The sequence below is a fragment of the Musa acuminata genome, chromosome BXJ3-8 (assembly GCF_036884655.1).
Source record: "Musa acuminata AAA Group cultivar baxijiao chromosome BXJ3-8, Cavendish_Baxijiao_AAA, whole genome shotgun sequence".
In the NCBI taxonomy this organism is placed as follows: Eukaryota; Viridiplantae; Streptophyta; class Magnoliopsida; order Zingiberales; family Musaceae; genus Musa; species Musa acuminata.
This window is the reverse complement of record NC_088356.1, coordinates 33,616,934-33,644,304: the sequence shown is the minus strand read 5'-3', so window position 1 is coordinate 33,644,304 and position 27,371 is coordinate 33,616,934. Positions and strand designations below refer to the sequence as shown.

Here is a 27,371-nt window from a genome sequence, read left to right as displayed (position 1 = left end):
AATTATACTTAAGTAAAATTCTATTTATATATGAGGTTATTTTTATTAAGTTTTGAGCTAAATTACTGTTTTGATAAAGACATTAAAAATATTATAACTAATATTATGAATGATCGATTCAAATATCGATAAATACGGATACTCTTTTGAAAATATAAAAGTGAATAATTTTAAGAAAAAGATATTTTTTCGAAAATTCGTCCATTATATTTCACTTATTTTATTTTTTATGGGATTAAATAGCTCATAAAAGAGAGAAAAAGAAAAAGGAGGAAATGAAACGAACAGTGCGGGGGCAGACGCCACGCCACGCCACGCCACGCCACGCATGGGAAAGGAAGAAGATCCGGTCAAACGCAAATGGCGTCCGGAAAAAGGACTCTCTCCTTTCCTTCAATTTTTCTGCCCACTCGTTAAAATGAAGATGGAGAACATGACATCCCGAAAACAAAGGCAAAACCATGTCTTTTTCCTGTTCCTCTTCCTCCTGCCGTCTTCGTCTGGAAATTCTACGCAGCCATACATGAGGATCCCGCCCCTTCCCTTTTTTTTTATTCTGCGTACTTTGTTGTTGTTGCTGTGATCTTTTGTGTGTTCTTGTTGGGATTCGCCTTGTAGATTTTGCTTCCCCTTTCCTTAGTCTGTTCCTCTTCGCCTTTTCCTCGATATTTCTGCTGGATCGAGGAAGAACAGTGAGGAATCGGGTTTCTGCACCGGAAGCAATCTGAATTGTTGGCCGTAGGCATCGTTGTTGAATATTCTTGGTCGGAATGGATCGACCCGTGTGTTTGTGATCCTTCGAAAGGTTTGTTAGGGAGAAGCGGAGGAGGAGGTGGAGCTGGGGGGAGGCCTCGACGGAGCCGACAAGAAGGGAGGAGGGCGGGTGCGGCTGCCTGGCTGGTCTGGAGTGCATATTGGGCGTGGTCAGGGCCCTCCGAATGGGGTCCTGCCTGTCGTCGGACGGGCAGAGCAGCTCCTCCAGCCCGTCGTCCCCCTCGTCGCCGGCGCTGGGGGCGAAGCGGCCTCGGAGGGGGCAACGGAAGAAGCCGGGGCCGCGGAGCCACTCTAAGAAAGAGGATCATCTCCATCGGATCCCCGGGAGGATGTTCCTGAACGGGTCCAGCGGCGTCGCCTCGCTCTTCTCCCAGCAAGGCAGGAAGGGACCCAATCAGGACGCCATGATCGTTTGGGAGGTTCGAAACGCAATTTCTGCCATCTTTGATAGCTAAATCATTGCAAGAATATGTCAAGATCGTTGGGTTATGGATTTCTAACTTGAACATGGTGAATTCTCTTTGATGTGATAACCATTTTGTCTTTTGTTGCGTGATCTTCTGATGCATTGTGTGTTTCTTGTTGATGTTAAGATGATCTTTTTCTTTTGCATCCACTCTTTCCTGATGCATCACAGTTATTCCATAATTCAAGCATGAAATTGACACCCTGCATGCCAGGCATAATTTCTTTCTACCGCTCTTTCAAAATTGCATTGGTTTCGTGTGATGTACTATGATGAACCTTCTCATTAGCATTGTTGTTATGGTAAATTTATCTTTTGCAGCCTCTGATTTGGTAGTTCGAAATTTATCTTTTCTTCTGATTTTTATAAACTTTTGTTTATAGAATCTCATTGGAATAGAAAGTTTTTCGTATTAATCCAGCTCTGTATCTAAGATGTCCACTATGCTCAGTGTGATCTTGGCATGTTTGCTTTAAGTATTTAGTAGCTGCTTTAGGATATCCATCCTTTCACCAGGATTATGATTGACATGATCAAGTTTCGAATATCTTAAGTACTTGTATCTGGAATTTTTAGATCCTACTAAATTCTTTGGGCTATGGCCAATTATTTCCTTAATTTTCAGTTTACTTTGAGGTTGAGAGAAGTGAACATGACATATTTCTTCCTGTCACACTCTTTTTCCCCAATATCTTATTTGAGTATGTTTTGCTTGTGAACTAATTTATTTCACTTTTGACATCGCCAACCATTTGGCATTGACTTCTTTCTATGGTAACTATAAAGTCACATCAGATTACTAACTCTGGATAAATTTTCTCTTGTTCAGAATTTTGGCTCTAGGAATGACACAGTATTTTGTGGAGTATTTGATGGCCATGGTCCACATGGCCATATGATTGCTAAGAGAGTCAGAGATGTTCTCCCATTAAAGCTAAATTCCAATTGGGAAGGTGAGGATTGTAGAGAAACCACTGTAAATAATTCAGGAAGCATCAATTCAGACACAAGTTCAACTGTTTCCCTCAAAGAGGAGAATCACACTTCCATTGATTTTGAAGAAAATGATGAGCATTCCCATATTTTAAGGACACTAAAAGATCCATTTCTGAAGGCTTTTAGAATCATGGATAAAGAACTGAGACAGCATTCTGATATAGATTGCTTTTACAGTGGGACAACAGCAGTCACTTTGGTCAAGCAGGTTAAATATTATTCATTAACATCTTATTATTCATATATTTTGTGAAGCAGATACATGTTGGTTATGAAGAGTGCTGCTTCTAATAAGTAACTATTTTAAATAATTGAGAAACAGTTTCGTGGAATTATTAGAACGTCTTGTTTGCAGGGTCAAGAACTTGTGATTGGAAATGTTGGAGACTCAAGAGCAGTACTTGGCACTAGAGATGAAAACAACTCTTTGATTGCAGTTCAATTGACTGTGGATCTTAAACCAAATCTTCCAAGTACGTTTGCCATCTCTTTTATTTTTCTTGATACATTTGAGTGCACATGTAGCTGTTCATTTTTGCTGTCATGTCAGGTATATCTAGTATGATTATGTATCTGATCTGCTCTTTATCTCATTGCGAGTAAACAGAAGCCTCTTATTTGGATAGGGATTAATTTAACCGTGTGAAGAAAATTATCAATGTCCATTATTTATATGCTTGACCTTTCTACATTGTGGCATATACCAAATATCACTATTAAATCCAGTTCATCTGTTTTATTTTGGTCAAACTAGTATGATTTGCCTACCGCACAACAGATTTTACTCCCTTGCTTGGACACTGCTGGGTCTTGTGTGCAAATTTCGTTTAAGATTTCTGGTACACTTTCTTGTCTCATCAGAATTTGACAGCATGTATACAGAGGACAACTTAGATCCTGTGCAATGGAAGGGAATTCTTCCTAGTAAAAAACTGTTTGCAGTTTCTAATTCTTTTTAATCTATCTTAATCTCCAAAATTCCCATCAAAACAATTGTTTTCCAATTTTCATGATTTATTGATTATTTCTTTACATACTTGCAACCAAGATGATCAACCTAAACATTCAAATATATTTTATTTTTTTGGATCAGTTATTTGGCTATTTTTCTATGAAGGGTATGTTATACTTGATGAAGTTAAGGTTTTGTCTTTTGAACTTGCTGACCAAGATTGTTACTAATTTAGACGCACTGATATATGGTGTATTGATACATTAGCCTCACATACTTTCTGGATAACAGTCACCTTAAAAATAATAAGAAATATCATTGCGGAGAGACACAAAATTCCTGTTGCATGTCAAGGAAAGCTGATGCAGATCAAGGGTTAGTGTGCATTATATTTTAAGATGACACGATTCTCTTTATAAGTATTTCTTAGTATATAAAGGGACTTTGTAGTTTGTACAGCCTGCAGTCTGGTCTAATGATGGTGGTTTCATGGGGAACACTATGATGATGTTTTTGCTCTCTATGTCACTCAAAAATTTGGTTATAAAAGTTCTGTGATTTCAGATTAAATATGAAGTTTCAGCTTTAGAGGCTTCAAAACTTAGAAATGATGACAACAACAAACAAATGAATGAGTTTCTTTGTATTCTCTAATTGTCCTAAGCTACTTGTATAAAGAGCCATTAACCTTAAGCTGAAACAGCAAAATGTACTTCTCTCAACTCTGAAGTTTACAACTGCAGATTAATGAAAAGGAGATCTATAATCACATGTTTGTCCTCTTTTGAATTTTGAATTTTATCATTTCATGATATATGGCTTTATGCATTCATTTAAGGTTTCTTTTTGCTTGCATACAATGAAAATTGAAGTAAATGATTTCATTGACCATAAATGAATGTCTAATCTATAAAACCATTATTGACTTTCTATGAGAAATACTCAAGGTTTGCATTGTATACTGTGCCATATTAGGCTCATATCTGACATGTTCAGTTATTGTAAGCAAATATTTAAATCTAGGTCTGATTCCAGCTATGGTAATGGTCAGACTGGGACAATATTGGTATACCAGGCGGTATACAATCCATACCAACCAGTATCACCGGGAAAATAATAAAAAATGTACTGATTGGCACTAACCTATCTGGTCCAGTACAGGTCTTTGATTGCATCAGTACATTGCTGTCAACCAGATTGGTAAATATCAGTCTTTAACTGGGTCAGTAAATATCAGTTCTTGATCAGATTGGTAAATATTGATCAGTACCGACTGGTAAAATATGAGTCTGTACTGGCCAGTACAACCAAACTTTGATTCCTTGATTGCAAAGATCTCTATGATGGTCCAGGCACCATAATGAAACCAGGTCCCTCAAGTCAAGGTTGCAAATCAAATGACCCAGAACCAATATCACATCATAAAGCTTTCAAGCTGAATCTTTTTTTGACAGAACGCGTCTAGTTTTTTGCTAAAACTTTGGCACGTTCACGACGTTAAGATATATTACCTTGATACCTTGTTCTTAGTTGCCCATGTCTGTTTTTATTTCCCAATTTATCTAGTAATCTAAAGAATATAACCTGTCTTTAGGATACCAAAAACTGCTAGTAGTTTGTGGAAATCATATGAAAAACCACAATGTCAAGGTACTTTCCTCTTTGCATAGTGTTGGTTCTATGATCTCTCACATGGTTCTCTTTATCTTTAATTCTCTGTTTGAACATTCTCTTCAATGAATTCTGTTGTTATGGCTTCAGCATTCCTTCTCATCTTACTTTAAACAGAAGCATCGGGCAACTTCCTAATGATTATAACACTACTGCTTCTGTTGGGTTAAGGTTGTCCTTATGCTTTTGTCATCTATATTCAATAGAGTTGGAAGATGTCCTGGGTAGGAGCTAGCTAATCATCCTGCCTGTTTTTAAATATATGAGCCTTTAATTTTAGTTAAGGTAGCCTTTGAAGTACGTGCATTGCTGGATGCTTTATGTAATTAATTGTTGACTACAAATTCCTTAAAAGTTTTTAGTATAAATTTCGAAACAATGTCATTAATTGCTTTTACAGGGGAAGCAGAACGAATAAGGCAGTGCAAGGGCAGAGTTTTTGCTCTCCGGGATGAGCCTGATGTGGCTCGAGTTTGGCTGCCTAACAGTGATACCCCTGGCTTGGCAATGGCTCGAGCTCTTGGGGATTTTTGCTTAAAGGATTATGGCTTGATCTCTGTACCTGAGATTTCATATTGGCACATCACAGAAAGAGATGAATTCATTATCATGGCCACTGATGGGGTAAGAAACATATATTGTTTCATTTATATTCCTAGATCCTGCAAATTTCCTTGACTTGTTAGTCTCAATGATATCTTTATTGTTTTGGAAATACATGTCAAGGATACTGTTGAGTATTTCAGAGTTCTATTTTGAAGTTAATTCCCTGAACTCTGCTACTTAAACTATGACAGGTCTGGGATGTGCTTTCCAACGAAGAAGTGGTAGACATTGTCGCTTCTGCTCCAGCTAGATCCTCGGCTGCTCATTTACTTGTTGAGTCAGCTGTCAAGGCCTGGAGGTTCAAGTTCCCAACTTCCCGAGTTGACGACTGTGCTGTAGTCTGCCTCTTCCTTGATTTAGATGCACCAAACATTTCCTCCGATCTCACATCCAATGAAGTTGATTCACCAAATGCCGCTGGGGTTGGCAGCGACGAGCAAGCGCCTTCCGGTCCAACTTCTTTGGACCGTCTCGGCACAATCCGCTCTAGCACTGCATTCCCATGTGATGCAATCGAAGAATCTCCAGGACAGCAGTTCTCTGGAACTCATACCCAAGAAGGATCCTCCATTGACAATATCACCTCGATGCAAGGCAATGGTTGGTCTGTTCAACAGGGCGTCTCTCGAGTGGATACTCTGTTGTCATTGCCAAGGTTTGTTTCAGGGAGTAAACAGCCAACCAATACCAAGGCTCAGAAAAGAGCATGACAGGTGGAGAATATATGCAAAGAATGCAGTCCTAGCAATTGTTTTCGTGAGAAAACCGCTCCGACCTTTTAGTGTGGCCAGGTGTTCTCTCTCTCTCTCTCTCTCTCTCTCTCTCTCTGTAACACGCATATGTTAGCATGAGAAGGATTGCGGCCTCTTCTTTTCTCAATCCCGATTTAGTATGATTTGTTGTAATTTATGTGTTACAATTATTTTGTGGCTATTCTATCATTTGAAAGCCCTCAATTTACGAATTGTTACTTGTGGTTTAAAAACATCTTTAGGAAAAAGTAAACTATTTTCCTGAAAACATCTTTAGAAATTTCCATTATGAAGCTGTTGATATGATCTCCAAATTTGATGCACGACTGGTAAAAACTAAGCCGTCTCTTTTCATTTACTGTCATTAACTAATTGAATCGACGGCTGGGATTTTAACATGAGACCACAATTTCACCGTTGCTTCTATGTCAAGAATGACGTGTGTTTCGTTACCGTAGCTGTCATTACAGGGCTACGGCACGTGTAAAAGTAACGAGGGGATCGTAACGTTAGGGTTTTTGGCTATATATATGTGTACGAGAGAGGGAGGGAAAAGGTCGCGGCGGCAACTGGTGAAGGGGAAAGCGACGCGCTGATAGCAACCGCTCGGCCGAAATGGGTAAAGATCGGAAACCTTAGACGGGAGATCCATCCCTCCTTCGTGATTTGTGACCTTCTACTCGTCGCTAACGCAGGTATCTCTTCCATGGTGCTCTTCTTCTTCTGCTTGCGCTCGCAGGTATCTCACGGGACTCCATGCACAAGAGGCGCGCCACTGGAGGCAAGAAGAAGGCCTGGAGGAAGAAGAGAAAGTGAGATGCGTCTACCGCTTCGGGAACTCTTTTTCTTTGATGCCCTCCTTCCCTCAACCGATTGTTTTGCTCTACTGGTTAAACCCTAGATCGCCGCATGTCGCATCTTTATGCTAAGTTATCGGATGCAAGTTTCCTTGTAGCATGGTTGTCCTTGCACCGATTCGATTTCTCAAAGTCTCTGACGAAAGGATTGGATTTTGACGTTTATAATCGTTGGAGTTTTCCCCTCCATTAAATTAGTTTGGTTCTGTACTTCATCTTTTGGTATTAGTGTCTCTACTTCCGTTGTTGTTATCGCACCCTAGTGGTCCATTAAATGACAATATTATCTTCGTTTTTCAATTGTTTTTCTTTGAAAGGTATGAGTTGGGAAGGCAGCCAGCAAACACAAAACTTTCAAGCAACAAGACAGTGAGGAGGGTTCGAGTTCGAGGAGGCAATGTAAAGTGGAGGGCCCTTCGGTTGGATTCTGGGAACTATTCATGGGGAAGTGAAGCTGTGACTCGCAAGACCCGTGTCCTCGATGTGGTCTATAATGCTTCAAACAACGAGCTTGTGAGAACACAGACCCTTGTGAAGAGTGCCATTGTGCAGGTTGATGCTGCTCCCTTCAAACAGTGGTACTTCCAGCATTATGGCATCGAGATTGGTAGGAAGAAGAAGGCTCCAACGGCTTCCAAGAAAGAGGCAGCAGAGGTAGCTTTACTTGTTCTTTTAATGTACTCGTTGCTTTTATATCCAATAATGCTCATAGCACATTTGCTCTTATGCTTTTTTACCCTGAATTCCAATAGGCTGGTCAGCTTTTATGCAGACAATCTGTTTTAGATGTCTGGAAACTCATTTTATGACATGAAGGATTAGACTTTTTTGTTCATCATCAGAAATTTGGAATATGTTGCCACGATTTGTTGGGGACCGAGAGAAGAACTTGAAACCAAAAGATTTTTAAAGATCAATAATAAAAAATATATCAGAAAGTTAAAGTAAGATTAACATGGCTTGAAAATTCTCTACCTATGTCTACATAAAAAAATAAAATTTTAATCATGTGTGATCAATTACAAGATTCATGAGCTATCCCCATTCAAGTATAATCTCCTTGTATACCCTCTTATATAAATTTGATGAATTTACATCTTTCTCTCATCTTTTTAGAAATCCTAAAGAATATCCTTTCTAAACACCTTATCGAGAAATCCCTTCTCTCACCTCTATAGAAACCCTAAAGAGTACCCAAAGAATTTGTCACTTCATGTTCTCTCACATGAAAACCTAGAGATAATAGGATTATTATAGAAGAATCAAAATTTAATTCCCAGGTCTTCTTTCATAAGGATCTTTTCTCGTATAATAAAATTTTGTCTACCAAGGATATTGGCTTCGGGAATCTCAAAATACTTATCAATCCCAATAAATTTCTGTTCACTTTTGTGTAGCTTGAAGAGAAAATATTTTTGCTTTATGCTCCTTTCAATCTTTGTCACTTATGCTTATTGAATTTTTGAGCATTTAGATCTTTTGGATTTTGATGTCACTTTGTTCGAAAAAGAGAGATGCTTTGAATCTGTAGAGGTGACAAGCATCATGTTGTTTTCCTCTTTATGTGAATCAAACATTATATAGTTTTAACACCAAATATGAGATAGTAGACAATTTTTCAGTGCACAGGCCAATCAAATAAGTGATAAAGTAATAAACGAACTACAAGATAAGATTTACATGGTTCTTTTGTTTTCGTTGAAGTGTTTTCCACATAAATTTTGTCTTGTAGTTTGCTTATTACTTTGTTACTTATTTGATTGGCTTGTGCACTGTTAAATTGCCTACAATAAAATATTTTGTGCTAAAATTATATACTTTTTTATTCACATAAAAAGGCAAAAAGAGACCCTAGTGTTTGCCACTTCAACAGATTCAGGACATCACTTTTTTCCCAACATATTGACTAACTCATCCAAGATGCATTGCTTGACATTTACTTGGTTAGATGGTTTTTCCTCTATGTACATTCTAGTCAATTGGATGTCGTGATGCATTTTCTTGGTTTGTTGATTTGTTCATACGTATCAAGTTAACTGTAAAAGACATCTCAATGTACAAATCCTGCAGGTTAGCTGTTGGAATGGTTTGGTTGTTTGGATTAGCCATGACTATAATAGAATTTTTCTAGTTCTCATAGTAATGAGTTTAATAATTAAGAATGTAAAATGTTGAGCGTCTATATTGAAGAAAGAAAACAAATCATGAAATTAAGTCATTATTTTGTTGTATTTGTCAGTGAATTAGTGCTTATTCCATGGTGTTATACAAACTTTAGAAGCTAAAAGGTGGTTAAGTGTGATTAAGACTAATTCAGATCTCATTGATCCTATATAGTTGATCCAGTCAATATCAATTGTGTAGTCGCTGGATAATCCAGATCCTGATTTTGGTTTTTAGATCTATGCTATCTTTTTTGTTCTACCAAATCATATGTTCTAATGCCTTATGCTAAGTCCTTTAGTTCTGTATTGTGGATCTATAATTCTCCATAAACTTTATTTTAACATTTTTTCAGATACAATATGTCTAGATGTAACAGCATATTTGGCCTGCATGTGCCTCATTGTCAATGTTGTTCTGCAAGTTGGCCAGCATGTGTATTAATTTGGCGTAGATTCTTATAGCTGTACTGATAGTTTAGATCTTTGTAAGTTAATTTGTCAACTTTCCTTTGGCCAACTTTCTTGTCTGCATAATCCAAGTTTCATCAGCTTGATCTTTAGCACAAGGTAATAGTGATAGGATTAGATAATAAAGGTTGTCTAATTTAGTCATTTCTTTACTCTTAAAATTTGATGGTGATGTTAAGTGTTAATCATCATTTCTCCCGGTTTCAGCTCTAATGGTGTCTTTTTAATATTGACCTACATTGAGCAGTTGCCAAATGCTTTGAAAAGCGCTAGGTGTCAAGGTCCCAAAATGCTCGAGGCGTTAGGTGCCCGCCCGAGCGAAACGAGACGCTCAAGGGTATTAAAATTTAAAATGTATATTATGATTGATAAATATGATCATAAAAATAAAAATGACATGATCAATATGGTGCTAAATAGTTCTAATCAGTGTAAACAGTTCTAAAGAGTGGTTTAATATGGTGCTAAATAGTTCTAACCATTAGTTGGTTTGATTGAACCAACTTGCTCGTTCAATCGAACCAGGCTCGAATCCCAATTCAACTTCACTTTGGTGCTTGCTCAAGGCGTCCGATGCTTGGTCTTAGGCGAGTGCCCGAGCAGTGATTCATTGAAACGTCTCACATGGAGGGTTTGTGAGCTGCTTGGGCCTCTCCTCGCCTTGCCTCGCATGAGTGCCTTTTGACAACATTATTGAGCAGCAAGTAGGGTTAATCAACTTCTTAATTTTATAGGGTGTAATTTAATCATGTTAATAAGGAAGGAAATAAAGTTGCAGGTTGGCTGGTTAATCATGCATGTCTAGTCAAGATTTATTTCCTCTTTTGTCTGAAGGTATTCATAATGAGTTGCAAGAGTTTTGTGTTTCAGTATTTGTTGGAACCTATAATAGTTTGATTAGTTGAACTATTTTTTTCAGGAAAAGAGTAATTTCTTACAACACTAGTGGGAAAATCTATTGTTTTATCGATGCAAGGCTGTAATCTGATCTTCTCTGCACTTCTGTATGGTTGGAAAATTTTTTACTTCAAAGGTCCATGTTTTCTATCAAGACTATTCTCTGTGAACTATACTTATAAAAGTCTGTCTTGTAGTATCGGGAAAGCTGCTACCTTAGTGTGGATGTTCTCCAGTAATTTTCTTACATGATTATCTTATGATTGGTTCCATATTTGGATTATCTTTGCTGAACTGTTCTCAAGAGGCCTCCTAAGATTTTATCAACAAATCATGTTAGCAATTTTCTGAAATTGATTGTCTGCTCTCTTATCCTTTTCTTTGTTGGTTCTGGTGAGGGCAGGAGGGTGAAGCTGCCGTGGAGGAAGGCAAGAAGAGCAATCACGTCACCAGGAAGCTTGAGAAGAGACAGCAGGGATGTAAACTTGATCCTCACATCGAGGAGCAATTTGGGGCAGGAAGGTTGTTGGCTTGTATATCTTCCCGCCCTGGGCAATGTGGAAGAGCTGATGGGTGAGCAGAATCTTGCTCGAATCATTTTTCTTGTAGCAGATCACAATCGAACCATCATTTTCTCATAATGTTTGATCTAGTCATCCAATATAATACCTTCTCTATTATCTGCTGATGGTACAGATACATATTAGAAGGAAGGGAGCTTGAGTTCTACATGAAAAAGATCCAGCGGAAGAAGGGAAAGGGCACAGGGGCTGCTGCTTAAGAGTTTATGCCACTTCTGTCTGGTGTTCCATGGGTATTTTCTCAACGATATAGATGTGTTTCTCGTTTGTTTCAGGTTTTGATTTTAAATTTAGACGGATGCTTGCTTATTGAAAATTTTGACATACAAGCTATGAGAGACGATAACATTTACTTTATTCAATAGCCTATTTCTTCTTTGAGGTGAATGAATTGAACTTTTGACGATGTTAATGATGTATACAAAGCATATTTAAGTCACGGTGACTACCTTTTAGAACTTATACGAACATTTTTAGAGGTTACCGTCTCCAATGAGTCAATCGGAATCAAGTGGTGAACCCACGCTGGTCGGATCCGACGATCTGTGAAGTCTGAGGATGTGTTTGTAATTTTGAGAGATTGATTGATTTGATTAATTAATTAATCAATTAATTTTTTTTGAGTTTATAAACTATTCTAATAATTTATATATCATAATAGTATTAATCCTTAATTGTCAAGTTATTCTTCGGTGTATGTTCTTGCCCTTTTAGTGCTGAATGCGTGGGGTATTTATAGGCCCCAACCCAATTCAAATTTGGAGCTCAAAACTGTCAATTTTCGGAATTTCGGGATCAGGCGGTTGCACCTCCTGACTGGAGCAGTTGCATCGCCTGACAGAGCTCGAAGACTGAGCCTTTGGGCGGTGCCACCTCCTGTCAGGGGCGGTTGCACCTCCTGCCAGAGCTCGAAGACTGAGCTCAGGCGGTTGCACCGCCCAGCCTCGCTGGGAGACTTAGCCCAAGCGGTGCTACCTCCTGGCCTGGGCGGTTGCACCTCTTGGCACTATTTCAGATCATTGGTTGGGCTCCAAACTTGGCCCAAACCAGTCCGAATTCGGGCCCAATTGGCCCCTAACCGGGTTATAAGATTAACACCTAATCCTAACCCTAATTAACGTGCTAACTACGAATTTAAAGACATTTCTTAAGCTATTACAAAGTCCGCAAGTTAAGACTTCTTCCGGCGAGCTTCCGGTGAACTTTCGGCGGTCTTCCGATAAACTCTCGGAAACCATTCTGCGGACTCCCGGCAAGCTCCTAGACTTCACGATTTGATCTTGGCGAGTTCCGACGAGCTTCTTTGGCAAGCTTCTGGACTTCTCGGATTTGTTCTCGCAAAACCTCGGACGACCGTCCGAACTTCCGTCGAACTCTCGAACTCCCAACGTGATCATAGTCTTGACTCCAGCGCAACTCCAACTACATGTCTTACTTTCATCGTAGTTAATCCTGCACATGTAAAACAAAAACTTCGATCGAGACAATTAATCCTAAGCAATTAACCAAGTTGTCCGGCATGTCATTGGTCCCTCGACGTTTCGTCCGATTCTTCGGCGCATCGTCCTCTCCTGCGGCCTAATGCCCAATCGGCCAGTTGACTTTGCAACTCCGATATCCTTGGCACAATACCCGCTCTTCTTGGCCCGATGCTTGAGTCCACGGCCCGAAGCCTTTTGTCGATACGTCGACCGATCCACCGGCCCGACGTCCAATCTTCTAACATGTTCCTCCGGCCCAACATGATTTTCCTGCTTTAATTGTCTCATCCTGATCGAAGTATCCTGCGTCACTTAAAACACAGATTAAATCATAAACATACATCAAGTGGTTTCATCATCAAAATACGAGATTCAACAATCTCCCCCTTTATGATGATGACAACCACCTGATGACGGAGTTAACCTTAACTCCCGAAGTTTAAACAAACTCCCCTTATCAATATGCCATATTGATAGAAACTCGTAGATTCAAAAATCTAAGTAACATGTCATCATAAACAGAGTTAACCTTAACTCCTAGAGTTTAAACAAACTCCCCCTATCAATATGCCATATTGATAGAAACTCTTGGATTCAAAAATCCAAGCAACATGTCATGTCATCAATATACTTCTCCCCCTTTGTCATCAACAAAAAGGAGAAGTACCACAATCAAGTGTTTGTGATATAAGTTTAATTCATTGCATGAAAAACATAATATCTATGGTTATCATCATGCAAGTTTACTATCATCAAATGGTAAAATATCAACATGTAAAATTACGATTCAAGTTCTTGATATCTTAACATGATATGACATTCATAGCACCTATTCATATGAATGCTGCTTTTGATATCTCATCATAATATGACATTCATGACATCTATTCATATTCTTCAAATATGGCACTCATAGTATCAATTTATATATTTCTCTCCCTTTGTCATCAACAACAAGGAGAACGATATAAGCAAATTTTAAATATAAGTGTGATGCCATAAGTTGGTTTATGTCATTTTCCAACAGTAAGTGATAGGATACCAATTATGCAAACATCTCGAGGAAAACATGACATGGAGATAGCTTTTATTGCTTCTTCCTTTTTATTTGTTATCTTTTTACATGAAGGAGGAAAGCCATATGTGAAGTTCAAATTGATAAGATATTAAAGCACACTTCATTTTTGCAAGGATTAAGATATGTAAGTGAGTCAAATCCTTGTATGTAAAAATATCTTCCTTTTATAAGAGGGAATCATCAAATATGTTTCTCGAAAAATATTTTTCACATGATAAGTGCATTTGCTAGATGATTCCATATGTCAAAAATCAATGATGTGAATTAAACTTGATATGACATATGCTTGTTAAGTTCGGAAGAGGATAATGTATCAAGAAAATCCAAAAATGAAATTTGACACTTTCATACATTCGGACAGGGTTTTACTAGAGATATTCAATTACAATCATGAAGGTAAAACATGCTTATTATCATGGAAATTTTTATATTCAAGCACATAATTTCCAACATGTAATCATGGCAAGTAATTGTGTAAAATCATTATGGCAATCAAGTGATTTGATCATTCAATCAAAAAAAGTCCGAAAAATAATTTTAACACGTTTAATCATTCGGACATATTTTTGCCATAGTTTTTCAAATATAATCATGAAGATAAGGCATGCTCATCATCACGGTAGTATGATAGCAAGTTTACCATATATAAGCTAGCAAAAATTTTCAACATTTTAAGGCCCGCAAGCTAGCAATTTTGAGATGTTCAAGAAAGCAACTCTTGCTTCTTGAAATATAAGTTTTGCTAGATGTACAAGTTGACTTTTTGCTTCTTGAGATAGGCAAGATAGCATTCCTTGGTGATGTTCAATATAGCTAAGTTCTACATCATGCAAGCTAGTGAATCTTATAACATTTTAGAACATGCATAATCATCAAAGCATCATAAATTTTAATAATGTGCAAAATTACAAATTTTGCATGATTGCATTTGTGTGTCTTGAGACTTGCAAGATAGCACTTCTTGGTGATGTTCAAGATAGCAATTTCTTCTCTTTTGAGAAGTGTAATTTTTGCTTTCTTCTTAAATTATGCAAGCTAGCTATCTCCCCTTTTGTCATTGTCAAAAAGAAGGGAAAAACCCTTTACATCAATTTTTAAATCATGACAAAGGTTAGTATCAATCTCATTTGTGCATCATTATATTTTTAAATTAAAACATGCACATTTTCAAAACATATAAACTCATTATTATATGCATGATTCCAAATCATCATTCATATTATTTCAATCATTGTTTCACTCATCACTATAGCTTATCATGCATAATATGTAAAACCATCTAACATGATATAAATATTTATTTATTTATTTATTTTAAGCATTCATGATACACATCATACAAAAGCATATGCATCATTCCAAATCATAAATATTTCAAATCATCATGGTATTAATTTGTCACATTGCATCCTACCATGCATGATCGAAGCTTCTCATTTGCATACATAAATTCATGAATATCTCATGCATTCATATCATCACTTGAGGAATATTGAAAAAGAAATAATTGGGTGATGAGATAAATATTTCATGAATACAAAGAATTGCATAAAAATCATATCATGAATACAAGGAATACAAGTCACAATCATTCAAGACAAAAATCAAGATCATGATTTTGATAAAACTCATTTCAAATTTAAATCATCAAAATCATTTTTATGGCTCACAAAATTTATAACATAAATAGATTCATGATTTCATTGATAATATATTTTCCCCCTTTTTAAGTGTTTCATTTTAAGTGATCGATTTCATGTTAGCATGCATTTTCATTTATGAAAACATGCATCAATTTTTTTTTTAAAGCCACTGTTATTATCATGAAAATCGATAATCCATAAATATCAAGAATCATCATAATTTCTAAAATATACACTCATTAATCATAACTTCAAATTAAACATGATTTCATATGCTCAAAATCGAGAAATAACAATGGAAATCAACATGATACACATTATTACTTCGCAACCACATATAGCATGATTTCATAAGGTATTTTTAATCAAAATCATTTTGTTTATCATAAATATGTAATTTTCAAGATTATTTTCAAAATTACTAGAATGATAAGCATGATTCCTAATTTTTTGTATTTTCATTATAAAATTATTAAACATGTAATTTTCAAGAAAATTAATTAAAAAAGAAAAATACATTATGAAAAGCATTATGTAATTTCAAAGTAAATTAAAGGCATTTTGATTACCTCAGCGTCGAAAGGCATAAAAGCGTAGTTTGCCACCTCGCCTTTGTTGATTTTCTCCTCGTCTTCGGAGGAGCTCGATTCATCCCAATTTTTGTTCTTCTTCTTGCGTTCAAAGCAAGTAGTTCTATTCTTTTTACTTTTTAATTTTTGTTTCATTTGTTGTTTAAGTTCACCATCACTTGAGCTTATGCTCGAGTGGTCTTCAAATGTTCTATGTCCCAAATCCTTTCTGTTCTTTGGAAGGTGGTTCTCAAGTTCTTCACGTGCATTGTACGTCATTTCATATGTGATCAATGAACCAATTAGTTCTTCAAGTGGAAAAATATTTAAATCTTTTGTTTCTTGTAAAGCCGTTACTTTTGAATCCTACTTCTTAGAAAGACAACGCAAAATCTTGTTCACAAGTTCAGAATTCGAAAAACATATGCCAAGAGCTCTTAAACCATTGACGGCATCCGTAAAACGGGTGTACATGTCACCAATGGTTTCGCTTGGCTTCATTTGAAAAAGCTCGAAATCATGCAGTAAAATATTAACTTTCGGGTCTTTGACTCTACTAGTTCCCTCGTGCGTGATTTCAAGAGTGCGCCAAATATCGAAAGTCGTTTCGCACAAAGAAACCCGATTGAACTCATTTTTGTCCAAAGCGCAAAATAAGGCATTCATAGCCTTTGCGTTTAAAGAAAAATGCTTCTTCTCTAAATCCGACCATTCGTTCATCGGTTTAGAGTAAAGATGAAAGCCGTTTTCAACGATATTCCATAAATCCAAATTCATAGAAATCAAGAAAACTCTCATTCGAGTTTTCCAATAAGTGTAGTCCAATCCGTTAAACAACGGTGGACGAAAAATCGAAAAGCCCTCTTGAAAGCCATGAAGAGCCATTTCTCTCGGGTGTAAATCCAAAATAAGAAAAACCGGGCTCTGATACCAATTGTTAGGATCAAGAGCACTAAGAGGGGGGGGGGGGGGAATTAGTGCAGCGGAAATCTTTCGACGATTAAAACCGAAAGCTGCGTTCGTTCGATAAAAACGATTTCGATGTAAAAGCCGATTCTAAGATTACTTTAACTTAAGATTAAGCGAGATGACGTTAAAGTAGATCTATGAAGGCAGTTTGCAGTTTATGATGGAAATCAGAATGCAAGCGCAAACTGAAAAGCGACGTTCGTACGATAAAACCAGTTTACGTCTAAATGCCGATTCTGAAGATACTGAACTTTGAGATATGTTTTATAAATGCGCAGAAGGCAGTTTGCAGTTATGATTGAAGTCTAAACGTAAACGTAAACTGAAATATGATGATCGTACGAAAAAGTCGATTTACGTCTAAACACAGATTCGGAAAGCTCTGAACTTAGAAACTCGTTCGTTAAAAGCGCAGAGGGCAGTAAGCTATTAAGGAGGTTTGCAGTAAAGATAAAATGCTCAAAGTAAATGCAAACCGAGATTTAGAGTGGTTCGGTCAATCTTGACCTACTCCACTTTTGGCTTCCTCCACCGACGAGGTCACCGACGTCAACTAGAGGCCTTCCTTTAATAGGCGAAGGCCAACTATCCTTTTACAGTTTCACTCCTTTTGACGGGCTTAGGAGACAACCCTTATAGAAATTTTCTCTCCTCTCTTTACAACTCAGAACTTGGAAGAATAGAGGGAGAAGAACTTTTGGTCTTTACAACAATTTTGAGCTCTAAGAATCACAGAAAGGATCAAGATTTCGGTGTATGTTCTTGCCCTTTCAGTGCTGAATGGGTGGGGTATTTATAGGCCCCAACCTAGTTCAAATTTGGAGCTCAAAACTGTCAATTCCCGGAATTTCGGGATCAGGCGGTTGCACCTCCTGACTGGAGCGGTTGCACCGCTTGGCAGAGCTCGAAGACTGAGCCTCTGGGCGGTGCCACCTCCTGTCAGGGGCGGTTGCACCTCCTGCCAGAGCTCGAAGACTGAGCTCAGGCGGTTGCACCTCCTGACTGGGGCGGTTGCACCGCCTGGCAGAGCTCGAAACTTGAGCTCAAGCGGTGCCACCTCTTGTCAGGAGAGGTTGCACCGCCCAGTCTCGCTCGGAGACTGAGCCCAGGCGGTTGCACCTCCTGGCTGGGGCGGTTGCACCGCCCAGCCTCGCTGGGAGACTTAGCCCAGGCGGTGCTACCTCCTGGCCTGGGCGGTTGCACCTCTTGGCACTATTTCAGCCTCGCTGGGAGACTTAGCCTAGGCGGTGCTACCTCCTGGCCTGGGCGGTTGCACCTCTTGGCACTATTTCAGATCATTGGTTGGGCTCCAAACTTGGCCCAAACCAGTCCGAATTCGGGCCCAATTGGCCCCTAACCGGGTTATAAGATTAACACCTAATCCTAACCCTAATTAACGTGCTAACTATGAATTTAAAGACATTTCTTAAGCTATTACAAAGTCCGCAAGTCAAGACTTCTTCCGGCGAGCTTCCGGTGAACTTCCGGCGGTCTTCCGATAAACTCTCGGAAACCATTCTGTGGACTCCCGGCAAGCTCCTAGACTTCACGATTTGATCTTGGCGAGTTCCGACGAGCTTCTTTGGCAAGCTTTTGGACTTCTCGGATTTGTTCTTGCAAAACCTCCGACGACCGTCCGAACTTCCGTCAAACTCTCGAACTCCCAACGTGATCATAGTCTTGACTCCAGCGCAACTCCAGCTACATGTCTTACTTTCATCGTAGTTAATCCTGCACATGTAAAACAAAAACTTCGATCGAGACAATTAATCCTAAGCAATTAACCAAGTTGTCCGGCATGTCATTGGTCCCTCGACGCTTCGTCCGATTCTTCGGCGCATCGTCCTCTCCTGCGGCCTAATGCCCAATCGGCCAGTTGACTCTGCAACTCCGATATCCTTGGCACAATACCCGCTCTTCTTGGCCCGATGCTCGAGTCCACGACCCGAAGCCTTCTGTCGATACGTCGACCGATCCACCGGCCCGACGTCCAATCTTCTAACATGTTCCTCCGGCCCAACATGATTTTCCTGCTTTAATTGTCTCATCCTGATCGAAGTATCTTGCGTCACTTAAAACGCAGATTAAATCACAAACATACATCAAGTGGTTTCATCATCAAAATACGAGATTCAACAAGGTTGCTGCTTGGATGGTACTCCATATCGAAGGTTGTAGCAAGTTTGATGTAAAGGTCATCGACGGTAGAATCTTAAAGTGTGACCAAAGATGCCAGCAGGTGAAACTATTACTGCAAGACCAAGAAATTATCACTGATTTCTTCCACCTACCAATTGATGACTATGAGGCCGTGCTTGACATAGAATGGCTGACTACACTAGGTGATGTCTATTGGAACTTTTCCAAATTAATTATGAAATTCTACTGCAAAAGCAAACATATCATCCTACGTAGGAAGTGTAGAAGCAACGTAACCATCGTTTCGACCCAAAGAATGGAGAAAGTTTTACACAAGGTAAATGGTTATTTTTTATGCATTTCTAGCAGCAACCAGAGGGGAAGAAAATAGAAATTGAAGATCAAAATCTTATCCAATTTCTTGCTGAATTTGTCGATATTTTTGCTGAGTCGCACGGTCTTCTTCCTACTCTACAACATGACCATCGGATTCTAATCCTTCCAGGCAAGCCACTAGTGAACACTCAGCCGTACCATTGTCCTCATCTCCAAAAGGATGAAATTGAAAAGATTATAAAGGAGATGCTTGAAACAAGGGTGATTTGGCCAAGTTGCAGCCCCTATTCTTCACCGGTGCTACTTGTACGCAAGAAGGACGGAACTTGGCAGATGTGCATTGACTATCGAGCTTTAAATGATATTACCGTCAAGGATAAGTATTCAATACCAATGGTGGATGAACTTCATGATGAGTTAAAAGGAGCTCGAGTCTTTACGAAGTAGGACCTCCGATCCGGTTATCACCAAATTCGGGTATGTGAAGACGACATTAAAAAACTGCATTTCTCACACATGATGGCCATTATAAATTCTTGGTAATGCCTTTTGGACTCACTAATGCTCATTCAACCTTCTAAAGTCTCATGAATGATATTTTTCAAAGCTTTCTTCGTAAATTTATGCTAGTATTTTTCGATGATATTCTCATTTACAGCCCTTCTCTTGAGACTCACTTTCAGTATTTACGAGTTGTTTTGACGATACTTCGGGAGAATACTCTTTTTATTAAGCAGCCAAAGTCCAGCTTTCTCTATCAAAAAATAGAGTACCTTGGGCACATAATATCATAAGGAGTGGTGGTAGAGCCAACAAAAATTGAAGTAATGCAAGGCTGGCCGAAACCTATAAATATGAAATTACTATGCGGGTTCCTTGGACTAATAGGCTACTACCGAAAATTTGTCAAGGATTATGGGAAGATCAGTGCACCCCTCACTTCTCTACTGAAAAAAGATGTCATCCAATGGTCGGACAAAGCCTCCGTTGCCTTCGACAAACTTAAGGCAGCCATGACGACGACGTCGGTGCTAGCACTGTCTCCCTCCTATCAAAACATGTCAATATATGATAAGGAGATGCTCGCCATTGTGCATGTAATAACGAGGTGGAGATCCTACCTGATCGGCCGACTATTTCAAATTAAAACCGACCATAGAAGCCTCAAGTACTTTTTGGAGCCGAAGATATTATCCCCTGAGCAGCAAAAATGGGTAACCAAACTTCTAGGATTTGATTATGAAATTATTTACAAAAAGGGGAAAGAAAACGTTGTTGTAGATGCACTCTCACTACTACTTGAGCAAGCTAAATTTTCAGCCATCTCCCTTCCTACCACCGGATCCAGAGATCAGCTACATCATAAAAAAATTGGAGGAGGATCCAAGTGTAATAGCCCACTACACTTGGGATTCGAGAGATCTACGCTACAAAGGTCGCATTGTGCTTATACCAGACTCCTCTTACATCAAAATCATTCTGCATGAAATGCACTCCACACCTTTAGTAGGGCACTCCGGATTCATGAGAACTTACAAAAGAGTAAAGCAAAATTTTTATTGAAGAGGGATGAAAAAAATTATTTCTGAATATGTGGCACAATGTGATATGTCAACAGCACAAGGGTGAAACAATGGCAAGTCCAAGGAAGCTACAACCACTATGCCTACCAAACTCGGTGTGGACTGACATCTCTATAGACTTCATTAAAGGGCTCCACCTTCCAAAGGTAAAAGCACAATTCTCATAGTGGTTGATCAACTTACGAAATATGCTCATTTTTGTGCTGTGCGAAATCCCTACACTACTGCTAGCATTGCCCAGATTTTCATATAAAATATTATGAAACTGTATGGGATGCCAAGGTCCATTGTAAGTGATCATTACAGGATCTTCACCAGTAAATTTTGGATCGAGTTATTTTAGTTACAGGGCACTAAACTCAAGATGAGCACAGCATATCATCCACAAATTGACGGTCAAACAAAGGTAGTGAACATGTGTTTAGAGACGTACCTTCGTTGTTTCGCCAGTGACCAACCAATGGAGTGAGCGAAATGGCTTCCCTAGACCGAATGGTGGTATAATACTACATATCATTCATCTACAAAATGTGCCCCTTATGAAGCACTGTATGGTCGGCCGGCCCTTGTGATTCCAAAGTATGTAATTGGCTCGGCCAAGGTATATCAGGTCAACCAAGAATTGACTGACAGGGACAAACTCTTACAACTGCTAAAGGACAATCTCTCTACCACTCAAGCTAGAATGAAGCAACAAGCCGACACACAACGAAGCGAAAGAGAATTTTCAGTAGAAGATTGGGTTTATCTTTGCCTACAGCCATATAAGCAATTCTCCATCAACAACGAGCCTCCATGAAGCTCTCCTTACGTTATTATGGGCCATATCCCATATCAGATCACAGAGCGTATTGGAGTCGTGGCGTATAGACTTAAACTATTTGAGGATGTCAAAATTCACCATATCTTCCATATGTCATGCTTGAAGCCCAAGTTGGGAGAACACGAGTCACCCCATATCTAATTGCCCAACACCACTGATGATGGATATATTCAAGTCCAACCACAAGCCATCTTAGACGGTAGAATCGTGATGCGTCACCGACGTTCCTCTACTGAAGTACTAGTGCATTGGAATAATTTACCACTTGAAGACGCCACATGAGAATCATATGAGGAGCTAAAGACCCGGTTCACTAAGTTCATGAAATCTCAGCCTTGAGTATAAGGTTGATTTGGAGAGGGCGAACTTGATAGGACCCTAGTAGGGTTGGGTCCTACTCAACCAAGAAGCAGCTAATGAAACCCTGTGAAATTGTAATAAATCCTACCTAGCCACCTCTATTCTATAAAGAAGAGTGACTATGGTTTATATTTGGGCCTTTGGACTTTCTAGCCATCGCCCCCTTTTACTGGGTTGGTTGGTTAGGGTTAAGGGCAAAAGGGGTAACTTACTTAGGAAGCATCCCCTAGGGCTAGGGTTTGGAGCCCTATATAAGCATGAAGCTTCCATCTCTTTGAGAATAAGATACTCTATAATTATAGCCATTTGGTCGACTTCTAGGAGGGTGGAACCCCTATAGCGTTTCAAGGTTTGATCTCCCTCAAAGATCAATTTTCATATAATTCCTTTGAGGTTCTATCATATATTTGATCTTTGTTGGGACCCTACACAATAAGTCAATGTTGGAAGGGATTCCCGACCCGACCTCTCAGATATTTAAGTTAGCTAATGGGGAATTGGTTCTATATCTAATGAGGTTTTTTTTGTGATCGATTATCTCTTTAGATGTTGAGGATCGACTTTTATACCTATTGAGCCAACGGGAGGGAACTATGGCTACACGGGTCACTGGTACCTTTGGCGACAAATTCATGTTTGTGATCGACCCATACAGCCTCCTGTGACACGGGTTAACCTGTTGCGACTCCTATAACACGACATCATTTCATACCATCTTGTGCAATGCAATACAGGTAGGGAATAGCCAAGGGGTGTTAACTGTCCCACATAAGATGTTATGTTGTCCTCAATCTCAGTTCCCGAGCGATTGCCAATCGATGACTTATGCTATAATACTTCCCATCAGGAGTAAATAATATGGAAGAGGTCTTAAAAAAAAACTAGGAGACTGTTGTTCCATTGATTGGAGGCCATGCAATCGCCGAGAAAAGATTTTGCCACCAGATCGGAGACAAAACGCAAAGGCAGGCCGAGGACCCCTTCGCGCAGGAAGAGGAGACAAGAAGTCTCTTCTAATAGTTTTGAAACAGGCATTACTGTCCATTTAAATTTCAATGTTATTGTATTAACAAATAAAGACGAAGATTAACTATGACGACATACAGAGCAACATATGATTTGTCCAGCACTTATCCATCACTAGAACCACCCACCCCCACCTCACCGACAAAAATTCAACGTTCCACATCTGCCTAATTCCAGCACCGTTTCATCTCATACGTCCATTTCCTCTCCCACCTCTATATATATACACATTCACAGCCCATTTTCACTCCGTCCCTCTCCGGTTCCTCTGCTCGCTTCTCTCTCTCTTAGCCGCTCTATTTCTTCAATCGATAGAAGATGGCGCTGCTGGTGGAGAAGACGTCGACGGGGCGCGAGTACAAGGTGAAGGATCTCTCCCAGGCTGACTTCGGCCGCCTGGAGATCGAGCTCGCGGAGGTGGAGATGCCCGGGCTCATGGCCTGCCGCGCGGAGTTCGGCCCGTCCAAGCCCTTCGCCGGCGCCCGCATCTCTGGCTCCCTCCACATGACCATCCAGACCGCCGTCCTCATCGAGTCCCTCACCGCCCTCGGTGCCGAGGTCCGCTGGTGCTCCTGCAACATCTTCTCCACCCAGGACCACGCTGCCGCCGCGATCGCCCGTGACTCCGCCGCCGTCTTCGCCTGGAAGGGCGAGACCCTCGCCGAGTACTGGTGGTGCACCGAGCGGTGCCTCGACTGGGGCCCTGCCGGCGGCCCCGACCTTATCGTCGACGACGGCGGCGATGCGACCCTGCTCATCCACGAGGGCGTCAAGGCCGAGGAGGAGTACGAGAAGACCGGAAAGCTGCCGGATCCGGCCTCCACGGACAACGCCGAGTTCCAGATCGTGCTCGGGCTCATTCGCGACGGGCTTAAGGTCGACCCCAAGAAGTACCGTCGGATGAAGGAGCGGCTTGTGGGCGTGTCGGAGGAAACTACCACCGGTGTTAAGCGGCTTTACCAGATGCAGGCCAGTGGCTCTCTGCTCTTCCCGGCTATCAACGTCAACGATTCCGTGACCAAGAGCAAGGTGAGTTCCTTCTTGACGATCTAAAATTTAGGGCAGCTCAATTTCCCGTCCTCTTGGATCCAGATCCAGATCTAGATCAGTTGATTTCTCCTTTTGTTTCACGACTTTTTTTATGGATTGAATTCAGATCTAAAATCTCTTACTTCGAACTTAGATTTCAACTGGTGTCGATTGGTCTTAAAATGTTGTCTCACTTGTTTGTTTGTTTTTTTTTTGTGTGTTTAGTTCTTGATCTTGTTGTTGAGATATGATCATTGAAGCCTACAGTTGGCTATTAAATAAGATCTCAGACATTAGTACCTATATTTTTTGGATCTGGATCTGGATCTGGATCTCAATCCAGATGTACAGTTTCGGTATTAATTACTTACTGTAATAGTTAATGGATTACTAGTGTTCAACATTTCCATCTTTGTAAGTAAATCTCGTGTTGCTGTTCTTAATATAAAGTGACATGAAGTGCTTTTAGTGCTGATCTTTTTATTACTCAATTTAGATCTGGATATATTAAGGATCGGAGAATTTAGCTTAACAATCTTGATCTAATTTTTCCTTTTTTTTCCCCTCTTTCCACGCTTGGAGATCTCTGACTAATGTGTTTGTGCGTGTTAACAGTTTGACAATCTGTATGGGTGCCGCCACTCTCTCCCTGATGGCCTGATGAGGGCTACCGATGTTATGATTGCCGGCAAGGTCGCCGTGGTCTGTGGCTATGGCGATGTGGGCAAGGGCTGTGCTGCTGCAATGAAGCAAGCTGGTGCCCGTGTGATTGTTACTGAAATTGACCCCATCTGTGCTCTTCAGGCCCTCATGGAGGGCATTCCTGTTCTCACACTGGAGGATGTTGTTTCTGAGGTCGACATCTTCGTGACCACCACGGGGAACAAGGACATCATCATGGTCGAACACATGAAGAAGATGAAGAACAATGCTATCGTCTGCAACATCGGCCACTTTGACAATGAGATTGATATGCATGGGCTGGAGACTTACCCAGGCGTCAAGCGCATCACCATCAAGCCCCAGACTGATCGCTGGGTGTTCCCTGAGACCAACACTGGCATCATAGTCCTTGCTGAGGGGCGTCTTATGAACCTTGGTTGTGCCACTGGCCATCCCAGCTTCGTCATGTCCTGCTCATTCACCAACCAGGTATCGATGTTGATCCTTTGTATAAAATTGTTCTGACAGATTGATCCTCTTTTAAATAACTTGTCTCTAATTATTTGCTTACTCTTAGGGACCAAAAATCTCAAAAAGTTTAAATTGCTAGGAAATGACCATATATATTTTATGTATACAAATGTATACATCTATATATATGTATATATGTTTAAAAGTTTCAAACATCCCTTTCACTTACAAATCAGATTAATATTTACTAGTGGAACTGAAGCTAAGTGCATTATGCAAGTCCAAATGAGGAATATGTGCTGTACAAATATTTTATCTAAACATTAGATGAAATAAAAATTGGCATATTCATTCTTCAAACAGATGATCTACCCTAATACCATAGTGTAGATTTTGATTAGATGAATAATAACCACAAAAAGCTTTAGGTTAGTAGAAAATGACCTTATATATATATATATATATATTGAAATTACATAGATTTAGTTTACTTTTATGTTTTTTAAGTCTTTTGATTTATTATTTGTTCGATTAGTATAGTCCTATTGTTGATATCATTTCATAGCTGCTATAAATTAGAGCAAACAGCCTGTCCTACATTTAACATTGGTTACCTTTTTAAAAGATATTTTAGAGGAGAATTTAGATTTTTATTTCTGGGTTTCTTGTTTTGCTTTTGCTGTAGTGCGTATAATATCTCGAAGATATGCTATCTGTGAGAATGGGTTTGCTCTTGTAATGAAGGTCCAAGGTGCATGCAAGTTGCCCAACCCATCTCAAGGCGATGCACAAAGCTTAATACATAGGCCACCTTGGGATGGACCTTTAGTGCAACAGGGAACTGGGTTCTCATATCTACTGTTGTAGATTCCTGTTCATATTGAAATGCCAAAATCACACTTAACTCTTGATCTCGATCTTTGCAGGTGATAGCACAGCTGGAGTTGTGGAAGGAGAGGGAGACTGGAAAGTATGAGAAGAAAGTGTATGTATTGCCTAAGCATCTGGATGAAAAGGTGGCAGCTCTTCACCTTGGCAAGCTAGGAGCCAAGCTCACCAAGCTTACTCCATCACAGGCCGAGTACATTAGCGTTCCCATCGAGGGTCCCTACAAGCCTGCTCACTACAGGTATTAGGATGCTATTGGTAAAAAAATGGTTGATATGGATGGCGTTGCTGATTTACCTAAGTTATCTGTTCCATTTTGAATTCGGGGAATGCATTGCATTGATTAGGCTAGAAGTATTTTAGAGGTCAAATAAATTTCCTTGGGCTATTTTGCATCATTTGCACGAATATATTTTTGTTTCTCGTGTTTTGATCATATTGGGTTGTGGATCACGTGAATTCCTTTAGTTGATACGACGCAATTCTCGCACTGCATTGGCTTCATTTGGAATGATCATGCGATCATTGACAATCACATTACCCTCTATAAGTCTCATTAGCCCGATACAATGGGGGAGCGGCTCACATGATACAATGGTGGAACCTCAAATAACTCCGTAAAAATGTTTTCGTGGAATAACTAAACAACGGTGATTTAGGGATATTAAAGCATCCAAATTCTTGAAGCAAAAAGTGTCTTTTTGTTGGGGGCTCTTGCTATTGGCGTGGGAGCGCAGCCCTGTTCCGGTGAATTTGGACATCCGAGGGTAATCCGTTGGCATATATCCCAGGAGTGCAGTTGATCGCAACCACTGGAGAGGCTGTTACTCCGGCCCTGGTATCGAAGCAACACCTATCGCGGAGTCGAGCCTTTGAGGGGATGCGATAGGCGCGGGATGGTATCGAAGCAACACCTATCGCGGAGTCGAGCCTTTGAGGGGATGCGATAGGCGTGGGATGGCTTCGACGTTAATCAATCGCACCGATCACTCTCTCTCCCCACGTGTGGTTCTCCACAAGAACGGATTCTTTTAATTTAAAAAGTTTTTAATTTAAATTTTTTTATATTAATTTTTATTTTTTATTTAATTTTTTCTAGGTATGATAAGGGTTTTTAAATTTTAGGAG

At 39.7% G+C, this 27,371-nt stretch overlaps 3 protein-coding genes across 6 annotated transcripts; all 3 read left to right on the top strand.

Moving 5' to 3' along the window:
• Nucleotides 1–378: 378 nt before the first annotated feature.
• Nucleotides 379–6,429, top strand: LOC135645858 (probable protein phosphatase 2C 33). 2 transcript variants are annotated; one of them, XM_065164693.1, is made up of 5 exons: nt 379–1,193; nt 2,070–2,444; nt 2,592–2,709; nt 5,269–5,483; nt 5,657–6,429. In XM_065164693.1, exons 1-5 carry the CDS (start codon nt 939–941, stop codon nt 6,173–6,175), a joined length of 1,482 nt encoding a protein of 493 aa, XP_065020765.1. In that variant the 5' UTR covers nt 379–938; the 3' UTR covers nt 6,176–6,429. The 2 variants fall into 2 exon arrangements, with proteins under 2 accessions (XP_065020765.1, XP_065020764.1); XM_065164692.1 differs by having other exon boundaries at nt 380–1,193; nt 5,260–5,483.
• A 277-nt stretch (nt 6,430–6,706) lies between these two features.
• Nucleotides 6,707–11,572, top strand: LOC103994847 (small ribosomal subunit protein eS8). Its single transcript, XM_009415290.3, has 5 exons — nt 6,707–6,836; nt 6,957–7,029; nt 7,392–7,728; nt 11,008–11,177; nt 11,301–11,572. The coding sequence occupies exons 1-5, from the start codon at nt 6,833–6,835 to the stop codon at nt 11,383–11,385; spliced, it is 669 nt and encodes a 222-aa protein (XP_009413565.1). The 5' UTR covers nt 6,707–6,832; the 3' UTR covers nt 11,386–11,572.
• Nucleotides 11,573–23,435: 11,863 nt separating this feature from the next.
• On the top strand, nt 23,436–26,679 carry LOC135645827 (adenosylhomocysteinase-like). 3 transcript variants are annotated; one of them, XM_065164614.1, is made up of 3 exons: nt 23,436–24,221; nt 24,837–25,373; nt 26,282–26,679. In XM_065164614.1, exons 1-3 carry the CDS (start codon nt 23,511–23,513, stop codon nt 26,489–26,491), a joined length of 1,458 nt encoding a protein of 485 aa, XP_065020686.1. In that variant the 5' UTR covers nt 23,436–23,510; the 3' UTR covers nt 26,492–26,679. The 3 variants fall into 3 exon arrangements, with proteins under 3 accessions (XP_065020686.1, XP_065020687.1, XP_065020688.1); XM_065164615.1 differs by lacking the exon at nt 26,282–26,679 and adding an exon at nt 26,100–26,259; XM_065164616.1 differs by lacking the exon at nt 26,282–26,679 and adding an exon at nt 26,041–26,178.
• Nucleotides 26,680–27,371: the final 692 nt, after the last annotated feature.